At 35.9% G+C, this 13,889-nt stretch overlaps 4 protein-coding genes across 4 annotated transcripts; 3 read left to right on the plus strand and 1 right to left on the minus strand.

Moving 5' to 3' along the window:
- Nucleotides 437–2,016, minus strand: LOC104733174. Its single transcript, XM_010452780.1, has 6 exons — nucleotides 1,935–2,016; nucleotides 1,595–1,817; nucleotides 1,334–1,491; nucleotides 1,083–1,228; nucleotides 892–954; nucleotides 437–592 (listed from the first exon to the last, which is right to left on the minus strand). The coding sequence occupies exons 1-6, from the start codon at nucleotides 2,014–2,016 to the stop codon at nucleotides 437–439; spliced, it is 828 nt and encodes a 275-aa protein (XP_010451082.1).
- Nucleotides 6,415–8,420, plus strand: LOC104730019 (V-type proton ATPase subunit c''1). The gene is made up of 4 exons (XM_010449072.2): nucleotides 6,415–6,637; nucleotides 6,773–6,850; nucleotides 7,723–7,893; nucleotides 7,986–8,420. Exons 1-4 carry the CDS (start codon nucleotides 6,510–6,512, stop codon nucleotides 8,149–8,151), a joined length of 543 nt encoding a protein of 180 aa, XP_010447374.1. The 5' UTR covers nucleotides 6,415–6,509; the 3' UTR covers nucleotides 8,152–8,420.
- Nucleotides 8,328–12,047, plus strand: LOC104730020 (serine hydroxymethyltransferase 3, chloroplastic-like). Its single transcript, XM_010449073.2, has 12 exons — nucleotides 8,328–8,830; nucleotides 9,288–9,517; nucleotides 9,630–9,825; nucleotides 9,925–10,099; nucleotides 10,184–10,301; nucleotides 10,379–10,491; nucleotides 10,604–10,726; nucleotides 10,833–10,937; nucleotides 11,024–11,110; nucleotides 11,195–11,302; nucleotides 11,400–11,472; nucleotides 11,587–12,047. Exons 1-12 carry the CDS (start codon nucleotides 8,358–8,360, stop codon nucleotides 11,859–11,861), a joined length of 2,076 nt encoding a protein of 691 aa, XP_010447375.2. The 5' UTR covers nucleotides 8,328–8,357; the 3' UTR covers nucleotides 11,862–12,047.
- Nucleotides 12,383–13,589, plus strand: LOC104733175 (heat stress transcription factor A-6b-like). Its single transcript, XM_010452781.2, has 4 exons — nucleotides 12,383–12,595; nucleotides 12,712–12,876; nucleotides 13,034–13,120; nucleotides 13,467–13,589. Exons 1-4 carry the CDS (start codon nucleotides 12,383–12,385, stop codon nucleotides 13,587–13,589), a joined length of 588 nt encoding a protein of 195 aa, XP_010451083.1.

The following is a 13,889-nucleotide window of genomic DNA, read 5'->3' on the forward strand; positions in this document are numbered from 1 at the left end:
TAAATAACTTTTGGATCCGACCTTGCTTCTGAATTAAGGTTCAAATGAAATAATTTTCTCCCAGATTCCTTGCAGTAACTTCATCAGAATCCTACGGCGTAAAAAAAAAAGAAAGGAACTCTCAAATTCGTAATCAAGCTAACAAGAAGAACAAAAAAGAGATTTTGGATTTGTTGAAGAAAACAGGTAAAAGAGATTGGTTGCAACTCACTGGTGTGCGCGTCCTAGGAATGTCATGAATCTTTTGCTCTTCTTTAACATGGATGATATAAAAATTACAGATAACAGTGCAACTCCACCAAGCAAAGGATCCATGGAGCTCTGGAAACAACAACATGCATATGTAAAAAAGATGGATGACATGCAATTGGTTTTAAGGAAAAAATGTATATGTACGGTTTGAAGGAAACTGGAAAATCAGAAAGGACCTGAAGGATCAAAACAGCAGCTGAAATCCAAATTGACCAAGATACAAAGACTGATGTGCTTTTAAGTCAATGGAGCCATCTTTAGCCAGAGCAAGTCTCTCGACAGCGAAATTTCCAGAAAGTATTCCATTAAGATATAGATTAAACGACAAACAGAATGCCAACTGCAAAGCAAAAAAAATGAGGACAATTAAAAAGAGCTATTAACCTGCAAATACAAGCTCTGCCTCTACAACAGAGGCAATGTACCGACACTATTAAAGTTACGTACAAGGTCGGAATGTTCTTCCTTGAATCCCATCATTATTAGTATACTTTGAAAATAAAGTTGATACAAACCCGGGTATGTAGCGGAAAAAGACACTACCCAAACCAACCTGAACAGAAATGAAATTGTGACTGTTGTTGGATAATAAGAGGTCGGAGATAATGACAAGTAAGAGAAAGGACAAAAAACACAAACCAACACAGATGCATATAGGAACAATGCTGAAGAACTCAGTCCAGTTGGTAGGCGCTTCAGTCCCTGTGTGCATATCCCATTATAATGCAAAATCAACAAGTATATAAAGCAAAGCTCTCTCTCTCTCTTTGATAGGTTAAGGACCGAACAAAATATATACAGAACATACTGGAGAAAAAGTTGCAAAATACCTGAAAGAGAAGAAGCAACACAGCAAGGATATGACCAATAAACATAACACAAGTGTAGTAAAATGCTACTGATCTGCTCAGTGTAGAAGCCGAACTCAGCAAAATGGAACCAAGGATTAAGAACACTATGTGAATCATACACCATTCTGCAAAATTAGTCGATCGGAGTTGATAAAACATTAGAAAGTTAAACCAACGGGCAAAACAGTTTAATAATAATGTAGTTAAAAAAGTAGACAGCAATAAATCACCTTCTACAGTGGACACTTTCAGAGTGACCTTGGATGAGCCAGTTGTTCTTACATTAAGGATTTTTTGGTCAAATGGTGACATTGTCTGAATCCATGAACCATTAGAGACTTTCTCCCATTGATTATCAGGGCACATTCCAATTGCAAGCGACAAATTCCTAAAGAAGATATCAAGGAAACATTATTTTTAGCGATATTGGAAGACCTACTATACAGAGAATTTGGGTTTTTTAGACTGCAAAGATGATGTAATTGACTTACCTGTGGAAACAAACGTGTGTGGTAGTTGTTTTGGCACCGGCTAACACGTTAACAATCACCTTGAGTGAATGGGCATACTTGTCTATATGTTTGAACCTTTGACGTCCATAGATATGGATCTTCTCACATAGAGTTGGTAAGTCTTCTTGATTCAGTCTAGAAGAACCCTTAACCTTAACCGCAATATTAGTAGTGACTAGAAGCTCGTCGGTTTCTCCCACAACTGTGTGATTTGCATAGGGTGTGTTTACAAAGAAATTAACCACGACAACAGATAAAACAAACAAAAAATTAATAAATTGAATTCTTTTAACAAGTGTGACAATATCAGCCGACTTACCCAACAGTTCTTTCGATGAAACGAGAGATGAGAAAGCAAAGATTACTGCAAAGATTACTTGGAGAATAAGATAATCCCCCATCGAACGATATATAAAATATGAAAATGATTTCTGCTATTTTTCTAGAGGACCGTCGAGAAAATGAATGATTTTTGCTTCATGGATCCTAATTACTTTGAAAACTAAACCAAATTTTATCAAATGCACGTGTCATTGGTTTAATTCGAAATATTGTTTAAAGTCTGTTTTGTTTTCTTATTTTCCACATCACTAAATAACTTTTTCTTCTGGGGCAAAATCACTAAATAACTATCTTTTTATTTTTCTAGGGCCAAATACTAAAAAAATTATATCTTTAATATATATTTCATAGAAAGCTTTATCCTTTTTAATTTTGATTTCTTATTTTATTGTTTATTTTTTTCATATATTCCATATATTATACATCTTATTATATAAACTTGGCTTTTGAAAGTTAGCTATTAAAAAGATTTTGACATGTGTCAAGTTATCAATCTGAGATTTTGATATATGTGAAAGTTAATATTTAATAGAAGGAATTTGATATTACAATTAAAAAATCAAAATATTTTGTTTTAAACAATATTAATAATATAAAAAATAATTATCAAAAAATTACAAAAATTAAAAACTTGCGGTTGTATACCCAAACCCTGAATTCTCTTAACTTCCTTTCAATGTTCTCCATTCCGTCTTTATCCTACGAAAAAAAAAATGAAAAGAAGAGTTACTAATTATTAAAAATATGAATTGTGAGCATAACTGTAAAAGAAAAAAACAAACGAATCAGCACGGTAATATATATGTGCTGATAACACATTTTGTTTTCCTTGGAAATCTCATGGAAATCTCTTGGAAATCTCATAGTCTAATCATCATTAAAGATAAATAAAAGTCTTTGTAAAAGTTTTTTAGTGACCAAAAAAGCTTAAAAAGCGAAAAGGTTACAAAGACTAAAGTTACTTACAGATTTTATTTTACTTTGTGAATCAGAGAAATCAATACTATTTCTTAACAAATCTGATTAAAAAAAAAAGTTTCAATTTACAACTGGAATTAAAAAAAAAAAAATCATTTTATCACCACATCGAAAAGGCAAGTTGTTGTGGCCTTGAGAAGCATAAAAGTAGCTACCATGAGATGATCATACATACATTCATACCTAATGTTGCTCGTGCAATCGAACAGTCAAAGTCAAAGTCAAACATTTTAATCATAGTAAGTTAAATCGCTACCGTTAAACAGATTAATTTTCGAAGGTTTTTTTTACAGTTTTGGCTACGTTACCAATCAGACCCACTAACTATCATTACTAAATAAATATATATTTTTTCTGGGGCCACATCATAAAAAAAACTATCTTTTATATAGATTTCATATAAAGCTTTTTACTGTATTTGTTCTAACTACTAAATACTAACTAGTTAATGTTTATTTAAGAATATTTTTTCAATCACCATCAATTCCATGGCATAGAAGAGAGAAGAAGTCACCATCAAAAAAGAAATTAACTAAAAGACAAATTAAGAGAAGAAGAAAAATGAACATACTGAAAGATAAACTATGAGATTTCCATGTGATCCATCGACCAAATTAAATTAGAACTCTATTTTATTAGTTATATACTAGGTAAAAGTCCGCGCATATGCGCGGATTGCTGTATTAGTTATGTTAATTAATTTAATAATTATAAAGTTTGCCAATAATTTTAGAAATGTCTCTCTCATCTATCCATTTTCAAAAATATCCATTTTTAAATATGCAAAATTATAAAGTTTTCTAAAATTTATAAGATATTTCTAGATAGTACGTACTACTTAGAGACTCGATCCAAATATTTATAAGGTTTTTTTTTTGTCAAATTTATAAGGTTTTGAAAGGTTTTTAAAAAGTATTTATAAAATATATATAAAATTTTATACACACACATATATCTATAGATAGTTTATGTATATTTTTTTAAGATTAAACTCTTATTTACATTTTTCTACCAAAAAAAAAAAACTCTTCTTTATATTTTTTTTTTCTTTCGTAGGAAGATGGATACGATTGACAGGAATGTAGGAGAGTTTAGGGTTTGGGTATACAACCGAAAGGATTTTCTCCTATGGGTGGGGTTGTTAACCCTTGTTTGCAGCGCCACAAGTATCTAGGCTATACTCATTCCAAATTTCTTCCAAAGACTAGTGGTGGTGAATATACTCATCCTACTCATATCTTTGGGTTTGGTACCCTACGCGATGGTTTATTGCCTTCACATTTACGATAGTGACAGAATCGTAAGAGTTGACAAGCTGCCTCGAAACCACCCCAACATTTTCTGCATGGTAAAGGGAAACGGAAAAGCGATAGTCTTAACCGTGTTCGTTTTACTCGACTCAACTCTCAAACACCAAAGCAAACTCTGGGTTACGTTGTTCTGTGTGTTCTTTGTCCTTCATCTTGTACATTTCATGGTGGTGTTTGGGATCACAGAAGAATACGACCTAGCTGGCGGCTTCAGACAGGCATCCTTTGTCTTGCTATTTGAGATAACCACAAATCTGTGGCAGGTGTTGCCTCTAACAGTAGGTGCGATGATTTTAACCTCTTACAAGACCTTGCTTATCGAAGGCGTGGTTTTTAAAACTGAATAACTGCCGGTTGTATCGAGGCAGGAGAAATAGACACTACAAGAAAATGATGGTTTTTGCAACACTAAAATTTGTTGCAATAAGTTAATATATGATTGCAAATATGAGAATGCAATAAAATCGAAACATATTTTATATTGTTGCTATTTGAGTGTTGCACATATATTGCAAAATTTGCAATGAATAGACTTCTTACTATATATGTCGTATTAATGAAACATATTTTTAATAGTAAATCTATCGTATAATTGTGACGTATATTTACAACTTTCATTTTTAACAAACGATTGCCACAATATTATAGCAAATAATATTACAAAATTACAATGAATAAATTTGTTGCTATTTGTATTGTATTATTGCAACAATATCTATGAAGCAAGTTAGTGGTGCTCCGTTCAACTATAAATTGTCATAAATAAATGCTATGTAACATAAAAAGCAAATATTGTTGCAAATTTGTAGTAATCACTTTTCCATATACATTGTACGATGACTAAAGCAAAAACTGTTTCAAATATTGTCTTCTGAAATCCATAGTTGTTGCATTATTACAATAATATATAATTGTAATTTCCATTTACCTATTAGTAAGATTGAGTTTATTCTGTAGCATTAATTTTAATCACAGCATTTTGCTTCTCTTTTTTTTTGGCACATGAGTTATTAAAATAATTTTTTTTCTTTCATATTTTCTTATAATAAGATTTAAAATTTTGATAATGAAACAATAAACAATAACTTACTTTATTAAATAATCAGTTACTGAAATATTTTACCAACAAATTAGAAAACTAATAGAAAACAATGAACCATATATAATAAATAAGTTCATATATAATAATAACTTTAAAAGCATAACTAAAACAAATTGGTGTGTTCACAGTAGTTGTTGGATATGGGCTGCGCCCAACATGCCCCTCGGCCCAACAAGACAAGTTTATTGCAATTCTAGCCCGATGAAATTGGCTGAAAGTCATTAATAATCCGTAAAGAGCAATCTCGGAAATTCACGATGGAAACCCTAGAAAAACCCTCGGTCAACAGTGCACTATATAAAGAAACAATACCCATTGGGAATCATCATCAGACTCACGTACAATACCCCGAGAGCAATACTTTGCGTCTAATCACAGTTATTGTTTTCTATATAATCTTGTTAGCTTCTGAGCTCGTCATTATTAACTCGTTAGTTCTCCCGTGAACTGGATTTAGTGACGACCTCACATTATTATCGTTAATAAAGAACCAACTTCACTATTCCCCAAAAAAATCCTTATTTACTTAGTGTTGTGCAATCCTCGGTACAAACAGTAGTCAAGCTTTTTTTGACATTCTTTCTAATTTCCCCATGCTTTTGATAAATGTAGATGACCAAGCAAAAGTGAATCAGATTTGATATCACTTAGCGTAACAAGAAAAACTATATAGCTAAAAAGATCGTATAACAAAAAAGAGTCGATTAAAAAGAGTGCTTACCTTTAGAGAAGGAGCTGCTTGCTAACGAGTTGTGTTGAGAACAGAAGTACATCGTTAAATTTGGGTTCGGTCTGCTTGTCCTGCCACCAAAATATAATATGAGATCAGTGCATAATATGAGATCCAATTTATGCACTAATTTCCGGTTTGGTATTTTGGGTTTGTTGGAACTACCAACTATATTAAACCACATAATCCATTTGTAACTTGATTATATTTCAATACTTACTGAGCTAATCATTATTAAAATTTGTCTTATGAGGCCCAAACTAACGAAGATTCTAAAACGTCGTCGTTCTAGTTATTATATTTCCCAATATCTTCTTCAGATCACAAGGCCCTGATTATTATTTTCTCTGCGAAGCAGATCGTATCATCACGATTCACGATCATCTCAAATAACAACAGAGAGACGATAGAGAGCGATAGATAGATAGAGATATGTCTGGTGTGGTTGCTCTTGGTTATGCGAGCTCGTGGGGTGCAGCGCTGGTAAGGATCTCGCCGTACACTTTCTCCGCAATCGGAATCGCCATCTCGATCGGCGTCTCAGTCCTCGGTGCCGCCTGGTAAATCCAATCTTCTTCTTCTTCTTCTTCTTCTTCTTCTTCTTCTTCTTCTTCATCCCTGTAAATTACAAGCATTGTCCTATTTGATTTGCGATGCATCCTTTCACACCAATCAATTCTTGTTTCTCATTAAAGGGGAATTTACATTACGGGAAGTAGTTTGATCGGTGCGGCTATAGAAGCTCCTCGTATCACTTCGAAGAATCTCATAAGGTATGTTAAAGTTTCAATCTTTTAATTCTAGTTTTATGTTTCATGGCGGATCAGTTGAGTTTAACTTGATGGTCAATTGAAAGATTCTTTGTTTTCATCTTTCTGAAAGCCAAATTAGTTCCCACTTTTAAGGAAGGTTCGATGTCTTGTTCTGAGTTAGCAATAAGAATTCATGGCTGAGTCGCATAATTCATATTCTTTCCTGGATATTAGAGTAGATTGTCACGTAATGATAGAAGTAGTTGTTGACCTCGGGGATATTAGAATCCAATCTAGTTGGTAGAGCTTATTACTTTGGCGTATGATGAAACACAGTGGATCATGAAGGCTCTGCCTTTGGGGATTTGGGCACTGGATACGATGATAATCAAGTGGCTTTTGTCTTTCGACGTGTATTTCAGTAGAAACAGATGTACAATCGAGATAGCTAAAAAAAAAAAACAAATGAGGGGGATATAGATTACAAAATTCTCTTTTTAATGTTTGTGTTAACGTAATTTTTTGTGGTGCCTTCCTGTTTGACTCCCACCTGATTCTTGGACCTGAGTCACCTTATTAACCGCTCAATAATGTCATTATGATACCCCATGTGTCTAAAAGGTAGTATTAAGGAGTGCTTAATAGGGAGTAGTTCTGTTTGCAGTTTTATTTGTTGTTAGAGAGTTACAGGGTTGGAGTTTGATGCTCTGTAACATCAATATCAACAGCGTCATTTACCATTTCTGAACCATATTGAGTAGAGATCATCGAACTTAGGATTGCTTAAGTAGGAATAGTTGTGTTTGCATTCTAATTTCTCGCTAACAGAGCTTCAGGCTCAAGATTAGATGCAATAACGAAGCAGCATTTCTTGTTCTTTTTAACTGTCCCAGTGTCATCTTTTGCGAAGCTGTAGCTATATATGGCGTTATTGTTGCAATCATTCTGCAAACAAAGTTGGAGAGTGTGCCATCTTCAAAGATGTATGACGCTGAGTCTCTAAGAGCTGGATATGCAATCTTCGCATCTGGAATCATCGTTGGATTCGCCAATCTTGTATGCGGGTCTGTATCTTCCCCTCTTTCTCTTTCCTTACAGTTTCGGTGTATGGATTCCATCCTCAGATATGCAAACCGAGGTCACATTTCTCTTGCAGGTTATGTGTAGGAATCATTGGAAGCAGTTGTGCATTGTCTGATGCCCAAAACTCGACACTCTTTGTAAAGATTCTTGTGATCGAGATCTTCGGGAGTGCTCTCGGGTTGTTTGGAGTTATTGTTGGGATCATTATGTCTGCACAAGCAACATGGCCAACCAAATAGATATATCCATCCGGTCTGTATGTGTTGTGGTCTATTTGCAAATCTGGAAAGAACATGGCTTCTTGATTATCTTCATTGTTGTATGGATGATACTGATGTCTAGACGAAACAAAATTATGTGTGAAAACTGAGAACCACTTTTGGATCCGTAATATTTTTTGTATTTGTTTAAAGCTTTGGAATAAGTCACTTTGGAGTACATCTTCATGTTTATGTTTGTATTCATTCTCTTTGGTTTCTCTGATAAATCAAAGACAAGAGTTTTTGTATATGATTCGTTTATCAATCTGTTTATCCACATGGTTATGTTTATAAATATCTCCTGCAAGTATATTGTTGATACAATTGGTCTCTCTACCGGTAAAGTCAGAGTTACACAAAACCACTACCCAACTAAACCAGTTGAAAAATTCAATCTATACAACAAATTGCTTACTAAGCAGAACCGGTTTATGATAAACCAAACATTGTACCAGACGACGGCGTCGTTTGGGTATGTGATTATTCGGTGGCTGTCCCGTTCCTGGAGCGTGGAGCTTTATTTGTTGTGTGTTGTGTGTCCCCCTAAAACCCTAAACACAGTCACTTCTTCTTCTTCTTCTGCTTCTCCTCCACCACAACATCCTTCAATCTCTGTCTTCCTTCTCCCTCGCAAGCTCAAAAAGTTTCTACCTTTCCGGTGAGTGTTGTCTGTTTTCGTTTCCTCGCTTCTCTTCTTTTTCTGGGTTTTTTAGTTTCCGCAAGATTTTTTATTGGAATGAAAATTCCCTCTGCTGTGTCTAGTATTTGGTAATTTGAGGTATGGTTTCGGTGGCTATGAGCTTATATAATATGCGCCACTGCTTCTCTCTGTCTCGTCGGTGTTTGATTTTGTTTAGTTTGCTGTTAATTTTGATGAGTCATAATCAGAACAACCTGTTATCTGAGATTCTAGTTTAGCTTTTTCTCTGTTCTCTACTCATATTTGCTTTGGAATTGTTTGTTTGCAAGTTCAATTTTTGGGAATCTTTGCAACGTATAAAACAGGATTTTTTACATTTTTGGATATTTATATCTGATATTTGCTTTTCAATTAGCTGGGGTACAGTTACTGGTCTCTCTGTTTAATTGTTTTCCTTGGAATTTTTTTACTGTAGAAGTAGAGAAAATATGCAAGCTTGTTGTGCTGGTACTTCGATGGTTTCTCTTCAGCAACCTGGACGTGTTCAGGGATCTGTCTTTCCCTCGTTAATCCCTCCAGTGACCAAATTTTCTCAGCAATTGAAGTTCAATTTTTCACAACCTTTCCGTTCTTCGTTTCTTGAAAGAAACTTGGTCTCTGAAAGGAGAGCATCTTCAGTCTCGCTATCTAATGTCGAGATGAGCAGTAAGAGAGTTTTATGACTTTTTTCATTTTCTTGATTTATGGTTGATACTGTGGATGACATATCAATGTGTGGTTTTGATTTCTTTTACTTCATTATGACTGATATTTATAGGCAATGAGATCCCTTTTGCGGATTCTGGTCTTACTGAAGTTGATCCAGAGGTTCGAACGATCATCACAAAGGAGAAAGATAGACAGTTCAGGAGCTTGGAGCTTATTGCGTCCGAGAATTTCACGTCTCGAGCAGTTATGGAGGCTGTTGGATCATGCCTTACCAACAAGTATTCTGAGGGACTTCCTGGTAAAAGGTAATGAGCTATGTAAGATTTGTTTTTGTTGCCCACAATTGTTCTTCTTGTTACTCATCTGCTAAATTTCATAGCTTTTCTGTTTTCCATGTTCAACAGATATTATGGTGGCAATGAGTACATTGATCAGTTGGAGACACTTTGCCAGAATCGGGCTTTGTCAACCTTCCGCTTAGATTCTTCGAAATGGGGGGTTAATGTTCAGCCTTTATCTGGTTCGCCTGCAAACTTTGCTGTCTACACTGCGATACTTAGCCCTCATGATCGGATCATGGTAATGATCTTTTGCAATTTTCACCTCATTTTTGTTCTTGCGTGCTTGAGATATTGAATATAATGGCTTGTTTGATACATTCAGGGTTTGGATTTACCTCATGGTGGTCATCTGTCACATGGGTTCATGACTGCTAAAAGGCGTGTTTCTGGAACTTCAATATACTTTGAGTCCATGCCTTATCGACTTGATGAATCCACAGGTACTGGATTTTTAATGACATAGTCTAGCAACTCTTTTGTGTGAGGCTATTTCCTGATGTCTGAATATTTGAAACAGGCATTGTTGACTACGATATGCTTGAGAAAACTGCTGCACTCTTCAGACCAAAGCTTATCATCGCTGGTGCTAGTGCGTACAGCCGAGATTTTGACTATCCTCGCATGAGGAAGGTAGAAACACAACCTGAATCGTTGAAACTATCTTTCATGTGTCTGTCTAGTTTTGGCTTTCAGTAGCATCTGATATTTGATTTTTCCTCACAATTTGTATGAATTTTTAAAGATCGCAGACTCAGTTGGTGCTTTCCTGATGATGGATATGGCTCACATCAGCGGGCTTGTGGCTGCTTCTGTGGTAGCTGACCCTTTTGAGTATTGTGATATTGTTACAACAACTACTCACAAGGTATGTTGTTCCGAAATCTGAAACATGATTTTGAATTGTATCTAGCAAAAAAAAAGAGCTCCCCAGTTAACCCATGATCTGATAGTTTTATAATTTTCCTTACTAGTCTTTGAGAGGTCCAAGAGGTGGCATGATTTTCTTCAGGAAGGATCCAATTAACGGTGTTGAGCTTGAATCTGCCATAAACAATGCAGTCTTCCCTGGTTTGCAGGTTGAGATATTCTTCACTGCTTCTAGCTCTCTTAGATCATTCTTCTAACAAGGTTATTAAAATTTGTCTGTGTTGTATATTTTTAGGGTGGCCCTCATAACCACACGATTGGAGGATTAGCAGTCTGCTTGAAACATGCACAATCACCGGAATTCAAGGCTTACCAGAAAAGAGTAATCACCCTTTTACTTGATCCTTAAGTTCTTCTGTAGTGGAGAAAGTAATTAACTTCTAACAATCTTCTTTTGCTTGTTTAGGTTGTGTCTAACTGTAGGGCGCTAGCTAACCGATTGGTGGAACTTGGGTTTAAGCTAGTTTCTGGCGGCAGCGACAATCACCTTGTTCTTGTCGATCTTAGACCATTGGTAAGGTCTTACAAATCCCATTAATCTCCCCCAAGCAAATGGACTAAAATCAGAGAATCACTAATTATCAATCGGTATTTTCTTTTGCTGTGGTTAGTTCATGGATGGTGCTCGGGTTGAGAAAATCTTAGACATGGCATCTATTACTCTCAACAAGAACTCTGTCCCTGGTGAGTTTCTTTCTGCGCTTATTCTTGGTTTTAAATGTGTGTTTATTACTCTCAAATTGATCATCTCTAGAGTCGTGAAACTGAGACTGGGTGGTTTGTGAAATGGTGAAACAGGGGATAAAAGTGCATTAGTTCCAGGGGGAATAAGGATAGGATCACCAGCGATGACAACAAGAGGACTGTCAGAGAAAGACTTTGCAGCAGTGGCCGACTTCATAAAGGAAGGTGTGGAGATAGCGATAGAAGCCAAGAAGTTAGTGACGGGAAGAAAGCTGCAAGATTTCACCAAGTTGGTGACTTCACCTGAGTTTCCATTGAAAGAGAAGGTAGAGAGTCTAAAGGAAAGAGTAGAATCCTTCACCTCTCGTTTTCCCATCCCTGGCGTTTAAAGCTATAACCAGATCTCTTTCTCTTGTGTTGTAACCTTATATTATTATTATTCAAACCTTTTTATCCTGTCTTTTAGGGGTTTTTCTTTGCTTGTTTCACAAGTTTGAAAGCCACATTTTGAATCTAGAGATATTCAAAAATTGTGATGCATAATGCTATTTTCAAAATAAATTTTATATTTATCATATTTGGGTCCGTTTCGTTTCCCTTAAGCATTGGAGGATTGGATTCACTGCTAAAACTTGATCTCAGTAACAATTACTTGGAAAGAAAGTTACCTAGAGAGCTACGGTCTTTTTTGGTTTAATCTCTCTATAATAAAAATACAAAAGAGCACAATGGAAACAGCCATTAGTAGCCCAACACTAGGTTGTATATAGAAAAAGCCCAAAGCTGTAGTCTTTTTGACATTAGGTGTGTGTACAACAAAACTGTGGGTCTCTGGGGGTTGCGGTTCTAGGGTTTGTTTGTTGTTTCATCTACGTTTTTGGGGATTTCTAGATCCGCGAAGTCTTTAGCGATGGCGGATGGGGTGATTCCATTCTACAGACGCCTGTATGAGGCTGTGAACGATCATTCACTGGATTCAATAATCTCGTGGGGCAAAAGCAACAACAGTTTCATCATTTGGGATCCGAGAGAGTTAGACAGCAAGCTTATTTCGGTTCCGAGGCCCTCACGACGTCTTGCTTGCTCCAGTCTCAAAAAGTTCTTCTACGACGTCAAGTATTATGTAAGTTTTTAACAAATGAAATGGTTCATCTCTCTCTCTTCTATCGCACATACAGTTTTGAATCTGGCTATATATATGAGCATGTATGTATGTATGTTGGTTGGTTTGTTTTGTAGGGATTTAAAAGAGTTAAGGGGTCTCCGCACATTGAATTCGGAAATGAATATTTTGTGAGAGGTAAACCCGAGCTCTTGCTGAAGATGCAGCGGAAGTCTTTTGACAAGAATCGCCGTAAAAATCAAGCAGCTGCAGAGAATCAAGCAATTCAGGATGCAAAGGAAGTAGATGCTCGCTTGCAACATTTGCGTATTTTATCTTTTTTTCACAAGTTTGTTATTGTTGTTCTTCTTGTTGCTTTCTTTCTATGTATCAACGCTTTCTTCTTTTAGTTGCTTTCTTTCTATGTATGAACACTTACTTTGGTGGCTTTTGTTTAAGTTTGGGGTTTCTGATACGATTTATGTTTTCGTTGATGTTTGCTCTATTGCTGTGTACATCTCCTTGCCCAAGATCTTGCTACTTACTGTAAGATAGCTTCTTACAACCATGGAAACTAGTAGTGGCTCCGATGAAACAGATATAGTTTCCAAGTAACCCCTTCCTTGTTCAAATCCTGTGGTTGGTTGTGTGTTACTCTAGTCTTTTTGAGTCGTCTTGTGCATATGAGTTACCACCGATGCCAGATATCACCGACTTTGTTTAACACCGAAGAGGTTTGGATTCATCAACTTCCTCGTGTGACTGTTCATACTTAACTTTTTTGCTTTTGTATTTCATTTCAGAGCCTATTATGATATCGACAGATGTGTGTTTATAATTGCCCCTAGAGTCGTGAAACTGAGACTGTGTGGTTTGTGAAATGGTGAAACAGGGGATAAAAGTGCGTTGGGTTTCAGGGGGAATAATTAAGGATAGGGTCGCCAGCGATGACGACAAGAGGACTGTCAGAGAAAGACTTTGTAGCAGTTGCCGACTTAGATCAAGGAAGGAGTAGAGATAGCGATAGAAGCCAATAAGTTAGTGCCGGGAGCAAAGCTTCAAGAATTCACCAAGTTGGCGACTTCACCTGAGTTTCTATTGAAAGAGATAGAGGGTGAAGAGTCTAAAAAGAAAGAGTCGAATCCTTCAACCTCTCGTTTTCCCATTCCTGGCGTTTAAACAGATAATATACTCGCTCATCTCTACTACTCTTGTTTTATATTCATCCACCCTTTTTATCTGTGTTTTAGGGGTTTTTGCTTTGCTTGTGTCACAAGTTTGAAAGCCACATTTTTAAAATCTATAGAAAATCCAA

This window comes from Camelina sativa, chromosome 12, assembly GCF_000633955.1.
Source record: "Camelina sativa cultivar DH55 chromosome 12, Cs, whole genome shotgun sequence".
NCBI lineage: Eukaryota > Viridiplantae > Streptophyta > Magnoliopsida > Brassicales > Brassicaceae > Camelina > Camelina sativa.